We start from the raw sequence: 19,656 nt of genomic DNA, 5'->3' as shown, positions 1-19,656 counted from the left end.
AACTCAAAGAAGTGGGTGCTGGCGTAGAAGAGCGTATCAACTGGCTCCATGATCACTAACCACAAGCTAGTCACAAGAAATCTGTGGCGTGAAAAGACAAGGCCTTGCACAGTAAGCTACCTTGCTCATGCCTGCCCGGATCTGTTGGGGATTACATACAAGGGTGGGGTCTTCACGAAGGTGGTGCCGAGTCCCACCTCCTAGAATCATTAATGATGCAGTGATAGGGAAGGAAACGATGCATCAGAAGAAAAGCAAGGCAGGAGAAAGACGGCGAGGCCACAAAAATAGAAGGAAAAAAGAAACCCTAGGAATTACTAAAACGTCCAGCAACAGGGTACCAATACAATACTCATCCAACCATCCAACGGAATACTATGCCACAGTGGAAAAGAAGAATGAGTTAGACTGATGTGGAATACTCTCCAAGATGTGAGGTTTATCGTACGCTATCACTTGGATTTAAAAAAAAAGCAGGGAGAAACACACACAGATCTACTCCTGTATAATCTCTCTCAAAGGAAACTAAAGAAACTGGCCTTAGTGTGGCCTTCGGGGTGGAGCCACCGGGGGAAGTACAGGTCGGGGTGGGATGAATGTGTATCTCCCACTGAATACACTCTGGGCCTGGCACACAGGAGGTACTTACAAATATTTTTTGAATGAATAAAAGGAAAACGAAAGTTTCCCTTTTGGATCCGTTTTGCCAAGGGGTATCCGTGGGGATATCTGTGATGGGTAAGTGTGCGTCCCTACGTAAATGACTGTGTCCAGATGACACCTTGAGAGCATCTCGGGTTTTTACTTTCCTTGCCTACTTAATGATGAGAATTGCTAATGATAAGGGAAGTAATCGAATCGTCTGACAGGCAGTTCATCACTACCCCCCAAGGTTCAGCCCTGAGAAGCATCAGAGCTCATCCCCGAAGGACAACCGCAGTCCTGAGAACTGTTCCTCCCAACACTGGCTCTTTAGAATAAAGCAGGGCGGTCTGCAGTAAAGGTCAGTTATGCCACAATAACTACAGGGGTTTTCTTTTCTTTTTCTTTTTAAAGAGGTTTGATCAATAGGAGTGTTTAGAGAAACTGCAAATGCCATTAAGTTTTTTAAAACACTGAGATGTCTGATCGTGGGAAGTCTTTCTTGGCCATGTAGTTGCAACAGTGGTTTATTCCATGACACATTTACAAGGCCTCTCCCAGATGGTGTGATCTAAACCCCGTCACCTGTCACCTACTGACTTACAGATTTCACAGAACTGTGCACTAAATGGTAAGTCGAAATTTCTACTGACATTCATCATTTCTGGAAATCCTGCGGAATTACCCATAACACAGTTAGAGAGACCCACAGGACTTTCAGGCACTAAACATGGACTTTTCTAAACTGAAAACATAAAAGCCTCACTCAGTAAAATTAATTTTTGCACAGTTCTACAATGCAAATAGTATTAGGATTTTAAATGTGGACTGTTTTTAATATGTTAAGCATATTGAACAATTATTTTGAAGAGTGACATTTACAGTTGGTGAGAATTTGATCTAACTGTGGATTAAAGGAAAACGAGGAGGCAATGAGTCCTTATTATGGTCTAGAATCTGTGCTGGTCTTTTAATTGAATCCTTATGCAAACTCTGCAAATAAACATTATTGTCCCCTTTTACAGATGAGGCAAAAAGAGGCTTGAGGAAGTTAATTACATGCCAAAATCCACACAACCCAGGTCCGTCCCATTCCAATGCAAAGCAGTGAACTTCCTTCCTCTCCTTCATCCTCCCCTCAAAAGGGGGAAAATTCTTTACAAAATTGCTCTAATTAGCTCCAAAATATAATTTTTATCTCTGGATTTTAAGGAGAGGAAAAAAATTTGAAATAGCAATGGCTTGTCATATCTCCAAACTTCAATTACCATCAAATGATTCTTTCCAACAGCCCACTTATTAGAGAACTGATGAAAAGGTAATAGTCACCTGAAGGTAAAAGCAGATATTCAAAGTTCCCACTTCCTATCCACAGGGTTCTGACAAACCCAGAAAGGCGGCCAGGTATCTGTCCAGAGAAAGCACCGTGTGCGTCCCCCTCCATCTCCTCCAGAGCCCGGGGCTGGTGCGTGTCAGCTGCCCTGCCAGGCGGCGGATGGAAGCCGAGGGCCCAGTGGCACCGCGCGCCCGCATCTGAGCCAGCCCCATCCGACTGTGCCACAGCGTGGTCCCGCACACAGTGTTAAGAGACAGGAACACGGGGCAGGCGACTGTCCAAGAGCCGCAAACAGCTCACTTCCTGATTCCCACCGGCATGAGCCAAGGCCCGCAGTGCTGCTTCTGAACAGAGTTCTTCCCACCCGACCCTTGGCTGGTTCGGGCACGGCTGCCCCTCATTCCACCTGCGGGGACCCGAGGGCCCGCGGCTAAGCCGGAGCGGAGAGCAGGTGGAGAGAGGGGGCCCCCCGCTCTTGACGCAGCCCCTGGCTCCAGGCTCAGAGCGAAAGTGTTGCCAAGTCTTGGCCACGAAAGAGCCAAAACTTTTAGGACTTGTTTAGGTTTTAACGTTATTGAACTGAAAAACCCTATCTTCAATTTTATTGGTTGGCATCCCTGTCCTCCCTCCCACTTGGCTTTCCAATAATAAGTTCCAGTTGGGGTTCAAACTGTTTCCCAGGATGGTCTCTGGTTAGAACAAGCATGGTGAAACCCCGGAGAAAACTGAGATGAAAGAAACGTCTCAGAACACAAGGGAGCTCAACTTAATTCTGTTGAAAAACCTACAAACACGTGGAGCCATCGCCCACCCGTTCCCCTGCATGTCCCGGCTCTGCGGCGCCATCTACAGGGCTGTACTGAGTGCTGGCGGGAGAGATGGTACCGTAAAGCGCGCTGGCAACACAGGCACACGGGTGCTTTGTTTCCAAGGACTCGGGATGCCAAGCATCACTCCAGTCCACACATCTACAGCACTCAGCCCGCCTAGAGTCATCCTACTAGGAGCCCAAGTTCAGGAAATCTGACACTGTACAAAGGAAGCGAGCATGTTCCCAATTTACGTGTCAGGTGCTGTGCAAAATACTTTGCATGCGTTATGTCCTTTAATCCCCACAACGCGCTAGGTCAGGAATTACTGTTATGTGCATTTTACAGATGAAGATTTGGCAGCCAGCGGGTAACAGGCTGGAACTCAAGCCTTGGCCCGCGTGACTCCAAAGGCTCTTCCCAGGTCTACCTGCTGCCTGGAAGCTATTATGCATGGTGACAGTCACCATCACAGTCTCTAGTGGTAAGATCACGGGTTTGGGGGTTCAGACAGATGTGGGTTCAACTCCTGTCTCTGTCTCGTGGTTTGGAAGAGTCACTCAGCCTGAATGTTCCCCTTTATGAAATGGGCATAATAGTATCTGGTCGCTGTCAGGATTAAATGAAGAAAGTACGCATTAAACGTGCCAGGGTAGTGCTTACCACATGTTAGATTCTCAGCAGTTTCCTACCTTCTCTTGCCAAGAAGTACGAAGCTCCTGACATTTATTTTTGGTGGGAGGAAAAAACGCACAAATCTTGACCGTGAATCATACGGCAGCAGCACTGAACCCTTAAACGGGTATTTCTTTTTTAAGAGGTAAATCAAGGAAAGCGGGAGGAAATAACTATTACTTGTGAACGATGCTCCCCATAAACCTGTAAAGCACTTCTCTCTGACAGCTCACTTATTACAGCTGATCCAGCCTATCAGGCTCTCTTCCCCTGCCCCGCCCCCCAATTTTTGCATCCAGTTGACAAATTGCTAAGGAGATGAACAGTTCTAGTGAATCGGAGTGAACATACGTGCATTGTAAAGGGCTGTTTTCTGGGGACACCCTCTCCTCTTTTGTTTATACTGAGCATTGATGCTAACTGCTGTTGTTCTCCAGCTTAGCAGGGGACAACACTCCCCTGGTGGCCCTTCAGGGGATGGGGGTAAGCCCAGGTCTCAGGGGTCCTGGGAGGGACGGGGTCTAGAGTGGGACTAGCGACTCTGGCCACATCTCAGGAGGACGGTGAGAGCAATGGCCACGGGGTTTCTCAATTCGGAAGAGAAAATATGGGGACTCTCAGAGGGTGGGTCAGGGCAACCAGAACTTTGACAGCACTTGTAGATTTCAGTATGCTGCGGGGGTGGTGGGGGATCATTAAGAAGTAAGTTTAAGATAGCTTGTTTATAGAAAGAAAAGTCTAGCATCCAAAGAGGGTCTGTAGCCCATAAAATTGAACAAATTAGATATGTGAATATGTCACGAAGCACGGGGAGACAAGCACTCTTTATGAACAAATTTAAAAGCCAGTTACCTAAAACATTAACGGCAATAAAAGAAAAAAAAATTACACAATGTGGTTTTTGTTAAATTCTAGTAGCTAATTATTCTTTTGGGGTCATATAATTAATGTCCCAAATGAAAATTTAAAAAGTACTACATTTAAAATACTTTTTAATAATGCTCAGTTTCAGTGAATTTCTCCTTCATTTTAATTAAGCCCCCTGTATCAGTCCTCATTTCTGGGAGGAACTATTTTTAATTTCAAGTGCTTCTGATGAAAAACAGTTGAAAACTATGATATATTCTTATTCTTAATGCACTGAGAAAGATGAAGTTATTTATCGTTTTGGCAAAAAAAAACCCAAAAAACCCCTGTAATGTGAGCAAGATTTTATTCACTATTACACAGCAGTCAACTTGGTATCTTTACCCAAATCTAAGAATGACTGAGTAGCGCCAGAAGTTGACTAAGAGCTAATGATCTATGAGGAACGCAAAGCAAGCCAGAGGGATGCTTTGTTAAGCCCGTCCTCCCGTTATTCTTTTTGCTGTTAATACTGCTAGGATTGTGAACGTTCAGGTGAGTCACACGGCTGAAACCCAGAAGGCCTTGCTGACTGGACCGCATCAAGGTGAAAGCAGCAAATCACATCGTTCGACACTCTAACTCCCATAGAACAAATACCTGCGCGCGCTGTCTTTCCAGGAGATGCCGACTTCTTCTGAGTCAGCTGTTTCTCAACAGGACTGGTGAGCAGGGAAACACCTCCTGCAAAAGGGCTTTAGTGAGCTACATAAACGTCTCAGGGCAAGAAATCTTCCACCACCGAGTTAAAAATGGACCCCTTCTGTTTATACCTTATATTTCAATATCAGTCGGAACAGTTACATATCTGGGATGACAGTTGGTGAAGAAAACCTTTTCCTTAGTGGGATGAACGGAAAGACAAGGTTTCAACATCAGAACACGCAGTCAGCTGGAACGACTAAACTAGCACAGTGCAGAAAGTTCTTGCTTTTGGTCAAAATACCATGATTATGAAACTAGAGTGGTAAAGATCACAATGTTTCAACAGCAGGATAGTTAAAAGCAAGGGACTGGAATCACAAAGATATTCTTATTTTTATACCATAATTTCAAAAGTAGATTTGCTGTATATATATAGAACAGACATCTTTAAAGAATGTGCAAACTGCATTTTAAAAAATGAAATAATGGTTGCACTGCTTTATGGTAGAGTTGTACAGATATTTTATCTTCACAACTCACACTGATTTAGGACATTTTTGGTTTTTTCTGGAGGTCTTTCTATACCTCAGCTTTTATGTCAAACAGTTCATGATTTGTGAGTACAAATGTACAGCACCACGTATTTCTTTGTTATGTGGATAGTTATTCCCTAAAACTCCTGCTTGCTGAATCTTTACTGTTCCTCATTTCTTCAATCAAGGTACATCTTACCTTAACACAGAGAGACCACCTATGATACTGACACTTGGAAGAAAATAAAGAGAAAGAAAAGGAAGCACCGGGCACTGCTGGCCCCAAGGTCCTGGGCTTGTGGGAGTTATTCCCGTGGGGCTGACCAGTCTGGACCTCCGTGAGCTAACCCCCATATACTGTACAGATTCTGAGGTACAAAACCACGAAGGCCTCGGAGTGTGAAAGCTGTGGGACCAATCTGGACTCCTTTCCTTTTGAATTCTGCCCGGCTTCTCCTCCATCAATATCTTTATTGTTCTTTGGATGACAACTACAGACCTGGCTGAAGGAAACATTCACTCTCGTCCACAGGTTAAGAACATTTAAGCGTTAACTCCCCATTTTCTCCAAGGGGATGGAGTGATGACACAGTCCACCTGCGTTCTCTTTTCCCCGAGGCTCTGCACGTACATAGGTATGTGTACTTAGGTAAATACTCCTGGTCCTGGAGTTGGCTTCCTGCCTGATCATCCCTGGATACTCCCGGCATGCCGTGCGTCTTTCCACAGTGCTTACCCCGCCTGGTTCCCCTACTTCCCCCATGCTTTCCACTCCCACTGCCTGCTGCCTGGTGCTGGAGAAATCCAACCACTGTGAACACTGGACAACATCATAAATGTCAGGTTTCCAGTCTGAGACTGCAGACTGATTCCACAGTCAGTTTCTTGTCCTAGCAGACTCCCTTCAGTCCCTCACTGGGACCAGCCCAGGTTTCTCGCACTGCTTGTCTGAGGCCCCACCCCTCTACCCCACCCTACCCTTCCCCCATGGCTCTCTCTCCTGTCAGTGATTTTTGGCATTGACCTTGCAATGAACTGAGTATTTGTGCCTTCCCTCCCCACCCCCAAATTCACATATTGAAATGCTAACCTCCAGTGTAATGGTATTAGGAGTTAATCAGGTCACGAGGGTGGAGCCCTCATGAGTGGGACTGGTGCCCTTATAAGAGGGACCCCAGAGACTTCTCTTCCTCTCTCTCTGCTGCAGGAGCGTACACTGAGAAGATGGCAGCCTGCCACCCAGAAGAGGGCTCTCACCAGAACCTGACCACGCTGGCGCCTGATCTTGGACTTTCAGCCTCTAAACTTGAGAAATAAATTTCTGTTGTTTGGAAGCCACTCGGTCCATGGTACTTTGTTTTAGCAGCTTCAAGCGACTGACACTTCGTGTGGAAGAGAGAGGTCACTGGCCGTGCTTCCTACTTCTAAACTCTCCTCTTTAATTATACAACACAAATATGGTTACTTTTTCCTGGGGTGGGGGTCAGGAGGGCGAGGCCCTATTGCTCTAAATACACACCATATGCCCCGAGTCCCAAAGCACGAAAAGGTAAGAAGATGTGTATCTCAGAATCAGGAAATGGGGTGTTCCCAACACCTGCTGCACCCACACTTGTCTCCAGGCCCCTCCGCTGCCTCTGGGCTCCTACACCATCAGCGAGCCCCGGGCGTTCAGGAGGCCTTCCCGACCATCCCACCTGAAGGCCGTGCTCCACCCCAGGTGCGCAACTGTTTTCTTTAATTGTCCTTCACAGCACTTATGTTTATAATGAGATTATATCACCTGTCTCCTCCCACTAGAATGTAAGCTCCAAGGAAGCAGGGGCTGGCTTTGTTCACTGCCAGGACCTCGGTCCCTAGTCCCTGTCTGGTACGTGGCCATCAGGCAATACGTTATTCACTAAATGAGTGACCTGATAGCTCTCAGCTGTATTGTCTTGCTTTCTCCTGTGCTTTTGCTGGACAAGAAACTATACAAACAAACCCAACAACCATAAATAATCCTTGGGCTTTCTCTCCTCTTCAAGCTACTGCCCTATCTCCTTTCTTTTCTTTGTGAGAAAATTTACCATAGGTAGAGTATATGCTCCCCGTTTCTACTTATTAACTCTATCTTTCCTCATCCTAAACCCTTAAACCCCCTTGTGAAGGACTAAAATGTCCCTCCGTCAAGAGTCAGATTCGGTGCTTAAGCTATGATCTCACTTCATCCTCCACCCGCTCTTGATAGTAACATCTCTGGGCCACAGACGCAGGAACTGAAACTTCCTGGCGAGGTCACAAGCTGGTAGGTGAGAGATGGGTGTGAACCCACTCTGGCCCCAACGCTGCTCTCCTTCCGTTCCAACACACTGATCTTAAGGAAGGAGTTTGGCGATGACTCTGTTTATATTGTCGGTCTCCTCCAGTGGCTGTGAGTGCCACGCCATCCATCTCGACGCTGGGAAAATGAAGATCCTTTTGACTGACCTTTTCCAATCAGAGTGTAACCCTCAGGAGAGAGCGCACGCTTCCTTTTCCTAACAGGAGTCTACAGCATGGCTACTGGAGACTTACAGGAAATTTAAGATTTTAAGGAAATTAACACAGAGGGAGTCCCTTCACAGTGCCCTAGTGCTTAAAAGCCAGGCTTCTTCCGTGGCGGCCTTCCTCTTCTTTTTTTTTAAATTTTTTTATTGAAATACAGTTTATTTACAATGTTGTGTTAGTTTCAGGTGTACAGCAAAGTGATTCAGTTATATGTATACATGTATATCTATTCTCTTTTAGATTCTTTTCTGTTATAGGTTGTTATAGGTTATTGAGTAGAGTTCCCTGTGCTGTACAGTAGGTACTTGTTGGTTTTATATATAGTCGTGTGTATATTTTAATCCCAAACTCCATGGTGTCCTTTTACAGAGCTTCTGATGAACAAACCCTCTAGGCCTATGTCAAAACGTAACTTTTTTAAAGCATCGATTACACAATCAATTTAATAACACTTTTAGGTACCGACTTAAAGAGGTTTTTTATGATGAGCAAAAATGAAAGGAAAAAAATCATTACTAAGGTCTTTTATAATTTCAGTTATAATATAAATTTCCCAGATTTTTTTCAAATCCTATTGCACTTGCTTCTAAAACTGAGGTCAATGAAGAACATTAGGACTGAATGAAGAAGTCTGAAAATGCTGAAAGAATTTCTCAATTCCTCATGAGGTAAGTCCTGCCCCTTTAGTCACCTTGACAGAGCATCTGAGAATTTCCCTTTTTTGGGTGGTGAGAGGGAAGCTCCTCGGGGTAAACAAGACGAGTTGCATTACATGCAAGAAAGAGCAGAGGCCTGGCTTTGGTTCTTTCACTTACTACTGGAGTGAGCCTGCGCGAGATCATCTTTCCTGGCCTTAAGTTTCTCTTTTTACCAAGGGAGGATTAGACTAGAGCACGGTTTCTCAAAGTATGGCCTGCCAACCTGGGGAGGGTCCTCACACTCCCTTTTCATACTCGTAATAAGATGTCACTTGCCTTTTCTATGCTGTCGGCCTCTGCACATGTTGCATTGATGGAGCAAAGGACGTAATTGGATAAAAGTGAACTCAGGCAGTGACAGCAAACTGTCCAAGCAGCCACATCCCTTGCCACCATACTCCCTCAGCAGAACAAAAAAGCAGGATAAAATTTCAGTTTTCTTAAACCTTGATCCTTGCGGGCCTTTTAAAAATTCTGTACGATGACACGGTTCATCCCCCCCAGAGCACTTCCGCTGCTCATTGAGGCATGACGGTGGCCACGAGGAACAGTGCTCATGTGATGGTCTGAAGCTGGACTAGCTGCTCTTCATGGAATAACCATCTTGACTTGAAAGAACATCTGACAGACATATGTTGAGAGAACATATTCAGACCTGGGTACCTCGCAGACGTTTTCTCAGACGTGAATGAACGAGCCTTGTCATTACAAGAAAAAACATCTGGCAGTACCCATGGCCAGTGATAAAAATCATGCTTTCGAGCAGCATTAGAATGTTGGAAAACTTGAATCCATCACCAGGATATTGAAGCTTCCCTAGACTTAGTGATTTTTCAGGTAAGACTGCTGGTTATTTTAACAAATATGATTTTTAAAATATTGTATAAAATGACATATATAGAAGATCTGCGTAACTCAGTGAACTGTTTTCTAATACACATTGCACGATGGACCTAAATGTAACAGAATACAAGAAGTACACTGACACGGTTTCAAATTTCACATTACAACTAAACTTTAAGCTGCTACCTGACTCGTTTAAACTCAGGTATAGTTATCTGACACATTTTGGTGTAGTAGCAAAGAAAATTATCCACAATTATCTGAAAAGGCTATTAAAATACTCCCTCCCTTTCCAGTTACTGTAAAGCTGGATTTTCTTCAAATACTTCAACATAAACAATATAGCACAACATACTGAATGCAGGACCAGATAGGAGACTCCTACCATTTTCAGTGAAGCCAGACTTTAAAGATTTGCAAAAAACATAAATCAATGCTAGTCTTCTCACTAATTTTTTTGCTTTGGAAAATACAGCCAATTACACAAAATATGTTATTTATGTTGAGCTGTAGTGAGATTACTGTTATTTTAAAATGAATTCACAAATGCATATTTTTTCAGTTTATAATCTCAAATATGGTAAATCCCATTTGACACTACTGACATAAAAAAATATTCTTTGAGTCCTCAACAGTTTTTAAGAGCGTAAAGGGGCCTGAAACTAAAATGTTTGAGAACTGCCGACTACATGAAATCTAGTTCAAGCTCTTTCAAGATTCTGATTTTTTTGTGTGTGTATGTGAATGAGAATAGAAAATAAAATCTGGAAATGTCTTGCTTTTGGGTGATAAGTTTTTGTTTCCTTCACGCTTTTCCCTTGTGAGAATATAATACGGCAGCTCCATGAGACAGAGTTGTGAAAATGAAGTGTTTAAAGGTAATTTATCCTAATAAAAATATAAATTATAATTAAATATCACTAGTTGGAAATGTTAGAATACATCTTAAATAAAAAAATTTTTTGACAAAAATATTATAAATGTTAATGCTTTGAAATTTATTTTACTCAATTTATATTCATGGAACATCTTATAACATATTTAAACTAATGACATTTGCATTTTTTCTCAAATTTTAAGAAATATCATCACAAGATTCTCTTAGTAGTATTAGAATTTTTGAAAAAAACAGAGCACTGTTTTCCTTTCAGAACTTTTAGCAAAATGCATTCAAAATCATTTAAAGTTACTTTATCAAAACCAAAATAATAACTTGCTGTTTCTAATATAAGTTGGACATTGGAATTTCTGTAAATGTTTTTAGGGTTTCGGTGCCAATTAATTTAAAGACAAGATGTTCATTCAAAGCATGACTAGACTTACAAATTTCCATTCCTATTAGTAGTAGACTTTTACAAACATAAAATGCCTAGCCTATACTTCTGGCTTGCATAACATCTAAATACCGCTGTCGAAATTCTTTCCTTTATCCCCACTCAGCTTATCACACCAACTATCTGCATAAATAAAGATGTAAGCACCTGTTATATGGCAAATGGTCTTGGGGGCAGATGCTCCCATCCTTGTGTTCATGTTGCTGGGGCCGCATACATTATCTGAACAGATGTATACAATCTGAAAATGTTGGGTCCCACGGTGAGATGTCTCCAACTGCTTCCTATCAAAGTACATAAATGCTGTTTGCACCTGCATTTATGTTAATGATAGAAAGGCAGCAGGGGTTCTGACAAAGTGAGATGTGATGCTATAATACATTTACATGGTTAATTGGAGTTTCTGACAGACTCTGCTGCCGAGTGGCTACAGTGACACTGATACAGGCCAGAGGAGATGATCCGGTGAGTAGCCTGCTTTTTAAGCAGTGGAAATCAGGCTATTTCAAACAACAGAGATACTCATAAACCGAATTTACTAAAAAGGATATTCCAGACTCTAGCATTTTATCTCAAATAGGAGAATAACTCCCAATATGAGGTCTACCTGATAAGGTTTAGGCCACCCAAGTCATTTCCATTTTGTTCTACAAGGAAATTTCTGTAGGTATGTGTGTGTTTTCCATTTGTACTTCTGTCAACAGCATAACATATTAATACAGCAGGTTATTACATTGGAAAGTTCCAATTTCCAACTTTAAGGAGTTAACCAAAACCAGCCTGAAAATGTCAATTTGTACTTGGTCTGCAACATAAAATGGTACCAAAAGCCCAAGAACAGCACTTACACCGCTAGTTAAGATCAAAATGTTTCCATATGAATGTCACATATTTAGAAACATAATATTTTGGTAAAACATAGGGAATGCCCCTCCGCGCCTTTAATGAGGCCACAACGCCACCTTAACCACTAAGTGCAAAGCAACAAGTCACAGTGCTTCTCCCTGCTACTGTGTACTAAATGTGAGCCCTGAGGAGCCAGAGTTCACAGCAGGAGTTGTCTTTGTAGCTTTACTGAGCTAAGAACTTGTGGTCACTTTCAAATAATACACTTATTACCTGATTAACGTGACACCGATCATATCAACTTTACACAACGTTATTATACCTGCGTTCCGAAAGCACTTTTATTCTGTAACTGACTCTGAGATTTATATTGCGCTCTACGAATGTACAAAGGGCATTCATACATGGTTGAGCCGCACTTGCAGATTCTGTATTTGTGCATTCACCTGCTTGCAACCCCCAAATCCACACTGGTGGCACTGTCGTGGTCATGTGTAGACATGCACAGGCAGAAAGTGTGTGTCATGTTCCTAGCAGTAGTTGGTGCTCTGCCTTGTTTCAGCTCCCATACTGTAAACAAGCGTCCTTTCTGCAGTCTATTTAGCACCACATTTAAAAAACTTTTTTCCTTTTTGTTAGTGATTTCACTGCTTAAAACAGCCCTCGAGCATAGTGCTGATATGCTGTGCAGTGTTCCTAAGCATTAGAAGAGTCTGATGTGCCGCATGGAAAAAAATACGTGTGTTCGACAAGCTTTGTTCAGGCATGAGTTATAATGCTGCGTCTGTGAGGCCAATTAATGTCATGGAATCAACAAGATACATTCAGTGAGGTGTCTTTAAACAGAAACACACATAAAGCCAGGGTTTGTGTTGATAGCTGATGAAAATGACCAAAGGCTCACAGGAAACCTAACCCTGCATTTCCCGTAGGAACCATGGTGCAGTATTAGCTAATTCAGTGTTTGTGGTGACTTTACAGAATGTGACGGCTGCAAGTGACGAGAATCAACAGTACCTTATCTCATTGGACTGTGTCAGGGCAAAATTAACATCCGCATTCGAAAGATGAAAGGACTGAGGCTCACAGATTTAGCCAAGATCACAGAGCCTAGAAAGAAGGGCAGAAGAATAACCAGAGCTCAGCTGTCCAGCTCTTAGCTTGGTGTTCTTTCCCCAGACCGAGAGGGCTACGGAGGACAAAAGACAGGAAAGGAGCTCGGGAAGCATCTCCAATACCATGTTCGAAGGGTGAAACTTCAGTTAGATAACAAGACAATAAGCCATTCTTAGGCTGAGTCCTCATAAAAGGTCAACTCCTGCCTGGATAGACAGCCCGGTTTTATTCATTGACACTGAGCTGTAAGAGGGCAGAGCTTAGTTTGGTGTTCCTTCTTCCCCCTTTGCTCCCTGCTCCTTGCCCCTCCAAAGGCAATAAATACTTGTTAAGTGAACACATGGACTTGACAACATCAGCTTGGTGTTTCATAAAACAACAAAGATTAAAATCTTTTCATAGCACCTGAGTAATATGGTTTTTTTTTAAGTGTTTGAGAGTTTAAAGCACTTTTAACAAAATTTAATATGTATTTGAGAAACCACTACATGCCAGGATGCTTTAAAGCCCACCAAAACCAGAAAATTCATTAAAAAGTTTACATAAAGAACCCAACTGATACTAAGAGTCTAAAATAAGTAGGATCATTTTCCTAAACTTAAAAAAAAAGAACATTATTAACTACCTACCCCAAGTGTTCCTTGAGTTCAAAAATTCTATATTCACTAATACGAAAATGTTTATTTCTGTAAGATGTAAGTACAGCTTTTTATGTCTCTAAGACATAAGAATATATTTTTAGGCTGTGCCATGATTATTTTTAAAGTATTTCACTGAATCAGAAAATCTAGGTTTTTTTCTTCTTTTTTATCACAGCTCCAAATCTGAATTCACATGAAAGACAGTAATGGCTATTGGCTTCACAGTTAAATAATGCACACGTTTTGAAAACTAGTAGGCATGGTACAGAGCGCGTTTAGCTAACTGCAGTGTTCCTGAAGGGGGTCATTAAGACCCACTACTTCTTACTCGAAAGAAGTAAGATGCCTCCAAGCATCTGCCATTTCCTCAGCGCCATCTATTCTTGCTCTCACTGGACAGAAACAGCTCTCACAATTTGATAACTACGTTTAAACTATACACATGTTATGACAGAGCCGAGAAAAGTGTCAGAAGACCGCTAAGACCTTTCTACTCACAGCACACTTGCCTAGGAAATGGCAAAACTGAATTGCGAAGCTGGCGAGTATCTAAGAGGTTTGAATGGCTCCAGCAAAACAGACCCTCCCGGGACCTAAGACTCTTTTCTGACCAATGAACAGTGGGACTTGTGTTAATTAACTGTGTGGGAACTTGACACTCATCCTGCCCTCTCCAAGGTGCTCACTTCAATCCTTAACTGGCACAACTACAGTCAACTTCTTCCTGGCACATAACGAACGTAAACTGTCCCTCTAACAGAACCATTTGGCAAGGCTGCTCACTTGTGTGTTTCCTCATCTGGCAAGTAGATCAATGCCTTTGCATTTTCCGTCACTCTGGTGGTTTTCTTTCCTTCAACAAATTTAAAGTGGAAGTTACGGCTGTAGTTGGCCTTATCATGTTGTTTTCATGCCTTTTTTTTTTTTTTTCCCAAAACATGGTTTATCACTTGTACAATTTGCTGTTTTCCAACACAGAATACATGTCCTTACATTTTTATTAGCTTATCATTTGAAAATACCAAACAAAAAAAGAAAGTTATGGGAAAACCATAAATCCTATCTCTAAATCCTGAATGCGTGAGAAGATAGAAAATTGTAACAAAATAAGTCTGATGAACTTCTGGAGATTCTATAAGTAGCACTTTTACACAGAAAGGGATAATAACGACACTATTACAATGGCAAGCTTTTAATATACTACAAATTATCTGAGTGATGTTACAATGTTAATTTCTTTATCCAAAATTAGGAAACATTTAAATAGAAGGCACTGGAATTTCTAATTAGTTTCCTCTAGTTCTTCCCTAGCTTTAATCCACATCCGGTGACCCCTAAACCCCACCTGACTGACTTCTACACTTGTGCTCACATCCTGAGCAAACGCTACCTCCTGTCGTGTTTCCTGGCCAGCCTCAAACTTCTGGCTCAACCAACTGTTCTCCAAGTACGTCACACTCAGGTCTAATACAGCGCTTGTCATGCTTTATTCTGGTTAATTACACACATGTCTGCTGTTCTACTAGGATTTTGTGTTTTGTAAGAGCGCAGGCTTCTGTCTGATTTATCTTTGGATCCCTCATAGCATTGGGCATAGTTCCTGGTAAGTACTGTCTTGGTGATCATTAAATCTGCTTGCACTGTATGAAATTTTGTTAGAAGATAGTGTCATATATGATGCCATGGATTCTCTTAAGCTCCACAACTCTGCTGTGATGTCCTACCTGAATTTCATACGTTAACGTGTATAATGTGCGTGTGCGCCTGTGTGCGCGCGCGTGTGCTTACAAGTCTGAAATTTGAATGTACTGTAATTTATAGACAGCCATCAATAGTTCATTACATAAATTACTCAGCATTTAATTGATGAATGACATGTGATCAGCAAACTTCTCATGTCCCATAAGTGATTATATTTGATGAAAGAAATGAAAACAAAATCATAATTTAAAAATCTGGCATTTTTCTTTGTTAAAAAATATGAATAGTAATCCAGGACACACAGAAAGCAATTGATAAATGAGTAAATTAATGAATAACCGGGCAATTCTTAGGCCTCATAGCTTTCCTTACTGATATAATTTCCCACGATACAAATTCTAATTTCTGCTTACTTTGGATTGAAATAGCTTTAAGTATTCATATATTTAATTAAGCACAATGTTTCATCAGAGAAGAAAAAGGGGGATGATCTAAAACTAGATTAGAGCTCTTCTTTATAAATTTACAGTATGACGCAGGGGACAAACAGTCTTGGACTTTGATGGCTCTAGGTTCAAATCTTAGCTCAGTCACTGAACTGGTTGGTGACCTTGGTAAAAAAAAAAAAATCTAATCTCCCTGAACCACAGAAAGAAAGATTATATTGAACATCGTGAACATTAAATAAAACAACGGCTGTCAAGCTGTAGGTAGAGTGACTATTACACTGAGGCCCTCGATTAATTGAGATCTTTTAGTTATTATATCTCTTTGTCTGTCAAATTCTGGGTTTGGGGCTTACACACCTTTGGTCCCAGGAAAGACTGATGCAGCATTTGTGAGAGCTGCTGAATCCTCGCTAGGCGTGAGGGCATCTTCCACTTTGGTCAAGTCAATGGAGGTAATAACTAAGCTCACACAGCAGCTCAGAGAGGCAGACACAAAACAAAGTAAACCCTGAGGAGAGCGAAGTAGGCAAGAGGCGTGAGTGGAGACAAGCTTTGCTTCCCTGTGTCAGCCAGAAACCCAGCAGCTCGTTGCTTAGTTACTCACCCTGACTCGTAACCTGCTAGAGCTGGGAAAGAACGGCAAGGAATCCTGGCTTCGCTAGTAAGAAACCCAGGCTTAGGGGCAAAATAACTGGTCTGGCGGCGCACAGCTGGCTGGGGCTATATCCGGGCCAGGGCCCAGCTTTCCTGACTCCCTCTTCCAAGCAGCCACACCTCTCCTCGCCTGCTCAGGGGAAGGCGGTCAGGCCAGCTCGGACGCTGATCGGCTACAAGTGCAGAGATCTCCCAGGGCACACGCACCGAAACGCTCACGGGCATGCACACTTCTAACTTCTAGCGAGGGCCTGCTCTCCCTGCCCGTCTGCCCCCGTCCGCTCTCTTGCCCTAGTGTCTGGGGCTAGGACGTGTGCGATCCTCAAGGGCTCTTACTCTCCCTCTGGCCGCGGGCCTGGATGAGAAGCCAGCCGGGGGTCTGCTCTGCGTTCACTTCCCATGAGCGCCCCTGGATCACGCGTGGCCTTTGAAGGCGGCGAGACATCCCCAGCAGGAGGCAGCCGTGCCCATCTTCCCGCATGGGCCTCCACAGGCCGGCAGGGCCCACGTGTTGATAACCACCCCTGACAGCAAGAGCCGCCGTCACCTCATAAGGGCCCGCTCCGCGGGGAGTCGTGTGCGGAGTGATTTACAGCATTACCTCCTTCAATCCCCACATCACCTAGAGCGTAGGGCTTACTTTCTTCATTTTACGGATTTATAGATGAGAAAGTTAAGGTCAAGTGATGTACCCAAGGTTATGCACTGCAGGGGCAGAAATGACTTTCAGACACAGACGCCACACTCTTCACAGTTACGCCACCACCTTTCATTTTGGCAGAGCAAACAAAGAGTGTTTTCTCCAGTTCAGGGGTCTTTAAAGCAAATGCCCTCCTTTCGCGAACAGCTACACCTTCCACTAAGGAAGCCCAGTTTTGAATCATTTAAAGGCATTATTTTTCTCACACACATATCAAACCTTCTGTAGGGAAGAGAATCAGTAGAGGCCAGGGAAAGACTTGAATTCCTCTTAAAGGTTAGACTTTGCCGTTTATACTGAGGAAAATTTAGTTATTCTTTATTCAGAAATGACTCTATCTCCACCTGTAAACGGCTTTCCTGAAAGGTCCAGGAGCTCTTGCTAAAAAAAAAAAAAAAAACCTATGATTTTCTTTTTAAAAATTCATATGGAGGGGAAACAGTTTCTTTTATGTTTCTTTTTGTTAAATGGGTATATGGGAAGAAATAGGTCAAAAATGTATAAGCGAACATCCTCTCTCTCTCTACATGCGTGTTGTGTGTGCATACGTGTGCAAGAATATATATACTGTATACATCCTTCTCACTAGAACACCTGTCACTCTGCTTCGTTTAAAGCCAATGCTCTGTAACTTCATTTGGCATCTGTTAGCGCCAACTAAATTACCAGCTGAGGTGCTGGCGTCTGTGAGTTTTACGTGGGATGAGACGGGCTCTCCTCAGTAAAGGGGACGTCGTCTGATAAACCAGGAATCCACAGACACTCAAGTCATTTACCAAAAGACATCAACTTTCATATGTAATTGGATTTTTGGTTCTTAGTTCCAGGAAATAAGTCACCTTATGGTTGGAGGACAGTGACGTTAAATGCATTAGTTAAAACTCTTTACAACACACACATTACCGGTTTCCCTGGCATGGCTTATCTTACCTTGATCTTTTGGTGGTACTGATGAAGCACTCTGCATTATGATGTCTTTGACTTGAACAACAATTTGCCTAAAAATAACCAAGCACAAATAATAATTAGAAAATAATTGAGATGCCATGTTAACACAAACGAAAAATATAAATTACAAGCTTTTTATTTATAACTATATGAGTAATAAGGAATGGACTGAACTACTGGGAAACTGAAGTTTTTATTTTCCTTCTAGTTTTTATACAGACAGGCTTTCACTGAATGCACTGGTGTGGGCTTGGAGAGGGAGCAATGACACACTGAGAGGGCCCTGTATCTGCCTCTCTGCCCTCGTAGGGTCAGGGAAATGTGCAAGTAGGCAGTTAAGGTTCCCTAAAAATGCCCTGCCTGATAATCATGTTTTATAGATTCTGTTTAAGAAATAACTAAAATGTTTAACAATATAAGTAAAGGCAGTATAACTGCAATCTAATCATTTGATGAAACATAATTCAGTCATTAAAATGCAATTTTGAAGATTCCGTCGCAACATGGAAAATGGTGATGATACAATGTACCAGATGCACACACCAAATGACAGACACACGAGGAGAACAACTGCACAAAAAACGAAGGCACAGAACAATGCAAGACAGCAAATATGTTAATATGGATATTAGCCTTGTTCTTGGTGATATAATTACAGGTGTTTCCCCTTCCATTTTAGCTACTTTCCAAATTGTCTAGAATACGGGGTTCCATATTAATAAACTATTTGAATGTATAAGACAATTAAAGTCCTTGAAAAAATACAGGTAAATATTTTTGTAAGCCTTCAAACACGGAAGTGTTTCTAAGCACGACGCCAAAGACAGAAGCCATTAAGGTAAAGACTGATGAATTTTTTCATTGAAAATTTTAAATGTCTTTAAAATAGAAAACTAGGTAAAATAAAAGGGCATGACTTCTGCTTCCAGCCAAGACTGAACAACAGAGACCAGGTTTGCCCTCCTTCCTGAAACAACCAAGACACAGACAAAATACACAAAACAATATTTCGAAACACTGGACCTTAGGTGACAAAGACTGATCTTTGAGAGACAGGAAACAAATGAGGTGAATGCTATCATCTACAGAGCAGGAAGGGAGAAAGCTGGTGGAAATTCCCAGAGTAATGAAGAAAAGAGCTGGAGAGAGAGAGAGAGAGAGCGAGCGAGCGAGCGAGCGAGCGATGAGTAGGGTTCCCATCAAGTACTCACAGGAATACTGTCTGTTCTTACAAGTCAGACTGAAAAAACTCCTAATTCACAGAACGCTGGGTACAGTACAAAGAATAATCTTGCTTTAATAAAGGGGAAGAATCGGTCCTACATCAAACACTTCTTTGGTTTCACAACACAAATCTTAAAGCAAGACCTAAAAGGATCAAACCGTTTCCAAGTGTCTTACCTGTGTATTTAGAACACGGGTCAAGAATATTTATAGAAAGACAAAAATATCCATCACCCAAGAAAGTAAAAGCCAGAGTGTCTGACACCTAATAAAGAAGCAGAAGCAATACAGAGAGGCAGGAAATATGAGCCGTAGCGTAGAAAATAATAAAAACTGCCCCTGAACTGACACAGATGTTAGGATTAGCAGACAAGATCACTAGATGTATAACTGTATTTCATATGTTCAAAAAGTTTAGACAGGAAAG

The 19,656-nt window shown here is 42.3% G+C and overlaps 1 protein-coding gene across 1 annotated transcript in view; it reads right to left on the bottom strand.

Annotated features, from left to right (window-relative positions):
• ZNF438 (zinc finger protein 438) overlaps window positions 1-19,656 on the bottom strand; it is a 167,776-nt gene that overhangs the window by 8,006 nt on the left and 140,114 nt on the right. Inside the window, exons 5-6 of the mRNA XM_082847858.1 lie at window positions 17,988-18,055; window positions 4,969-5,052 (exon numbers count right to left, since the gene is read on the bottom strand). Coding sequence (XP_082703984.1) covers window positions 4,969-5,052; window positions 17,988-18,024 — 121 coding nt within the window. The 5' untranslated portion in view covers window positions 18,025-18,055. The remainder of the gene's footprint in view (window positions 1-4,968; window positions 5,053-17,987; window positions 18,056-19,656) is intronic.

The sequence above is a fragment of the Leucopleurus acutus genome, assembly GCF_964270905.1.
Source record: "Leucopleurus acutus genome assembly, chromosome: 1".
Taxonomy (NCBI): Eukaryota; Metazoa; Chordata; class Mammalia; order Artiodactyla; family Delphinidae; genus Leucopleurus; species Leucopleurus acutus.
This window is presented reverse-complemented; position numbering and strand designations above follow the sequence as displayed.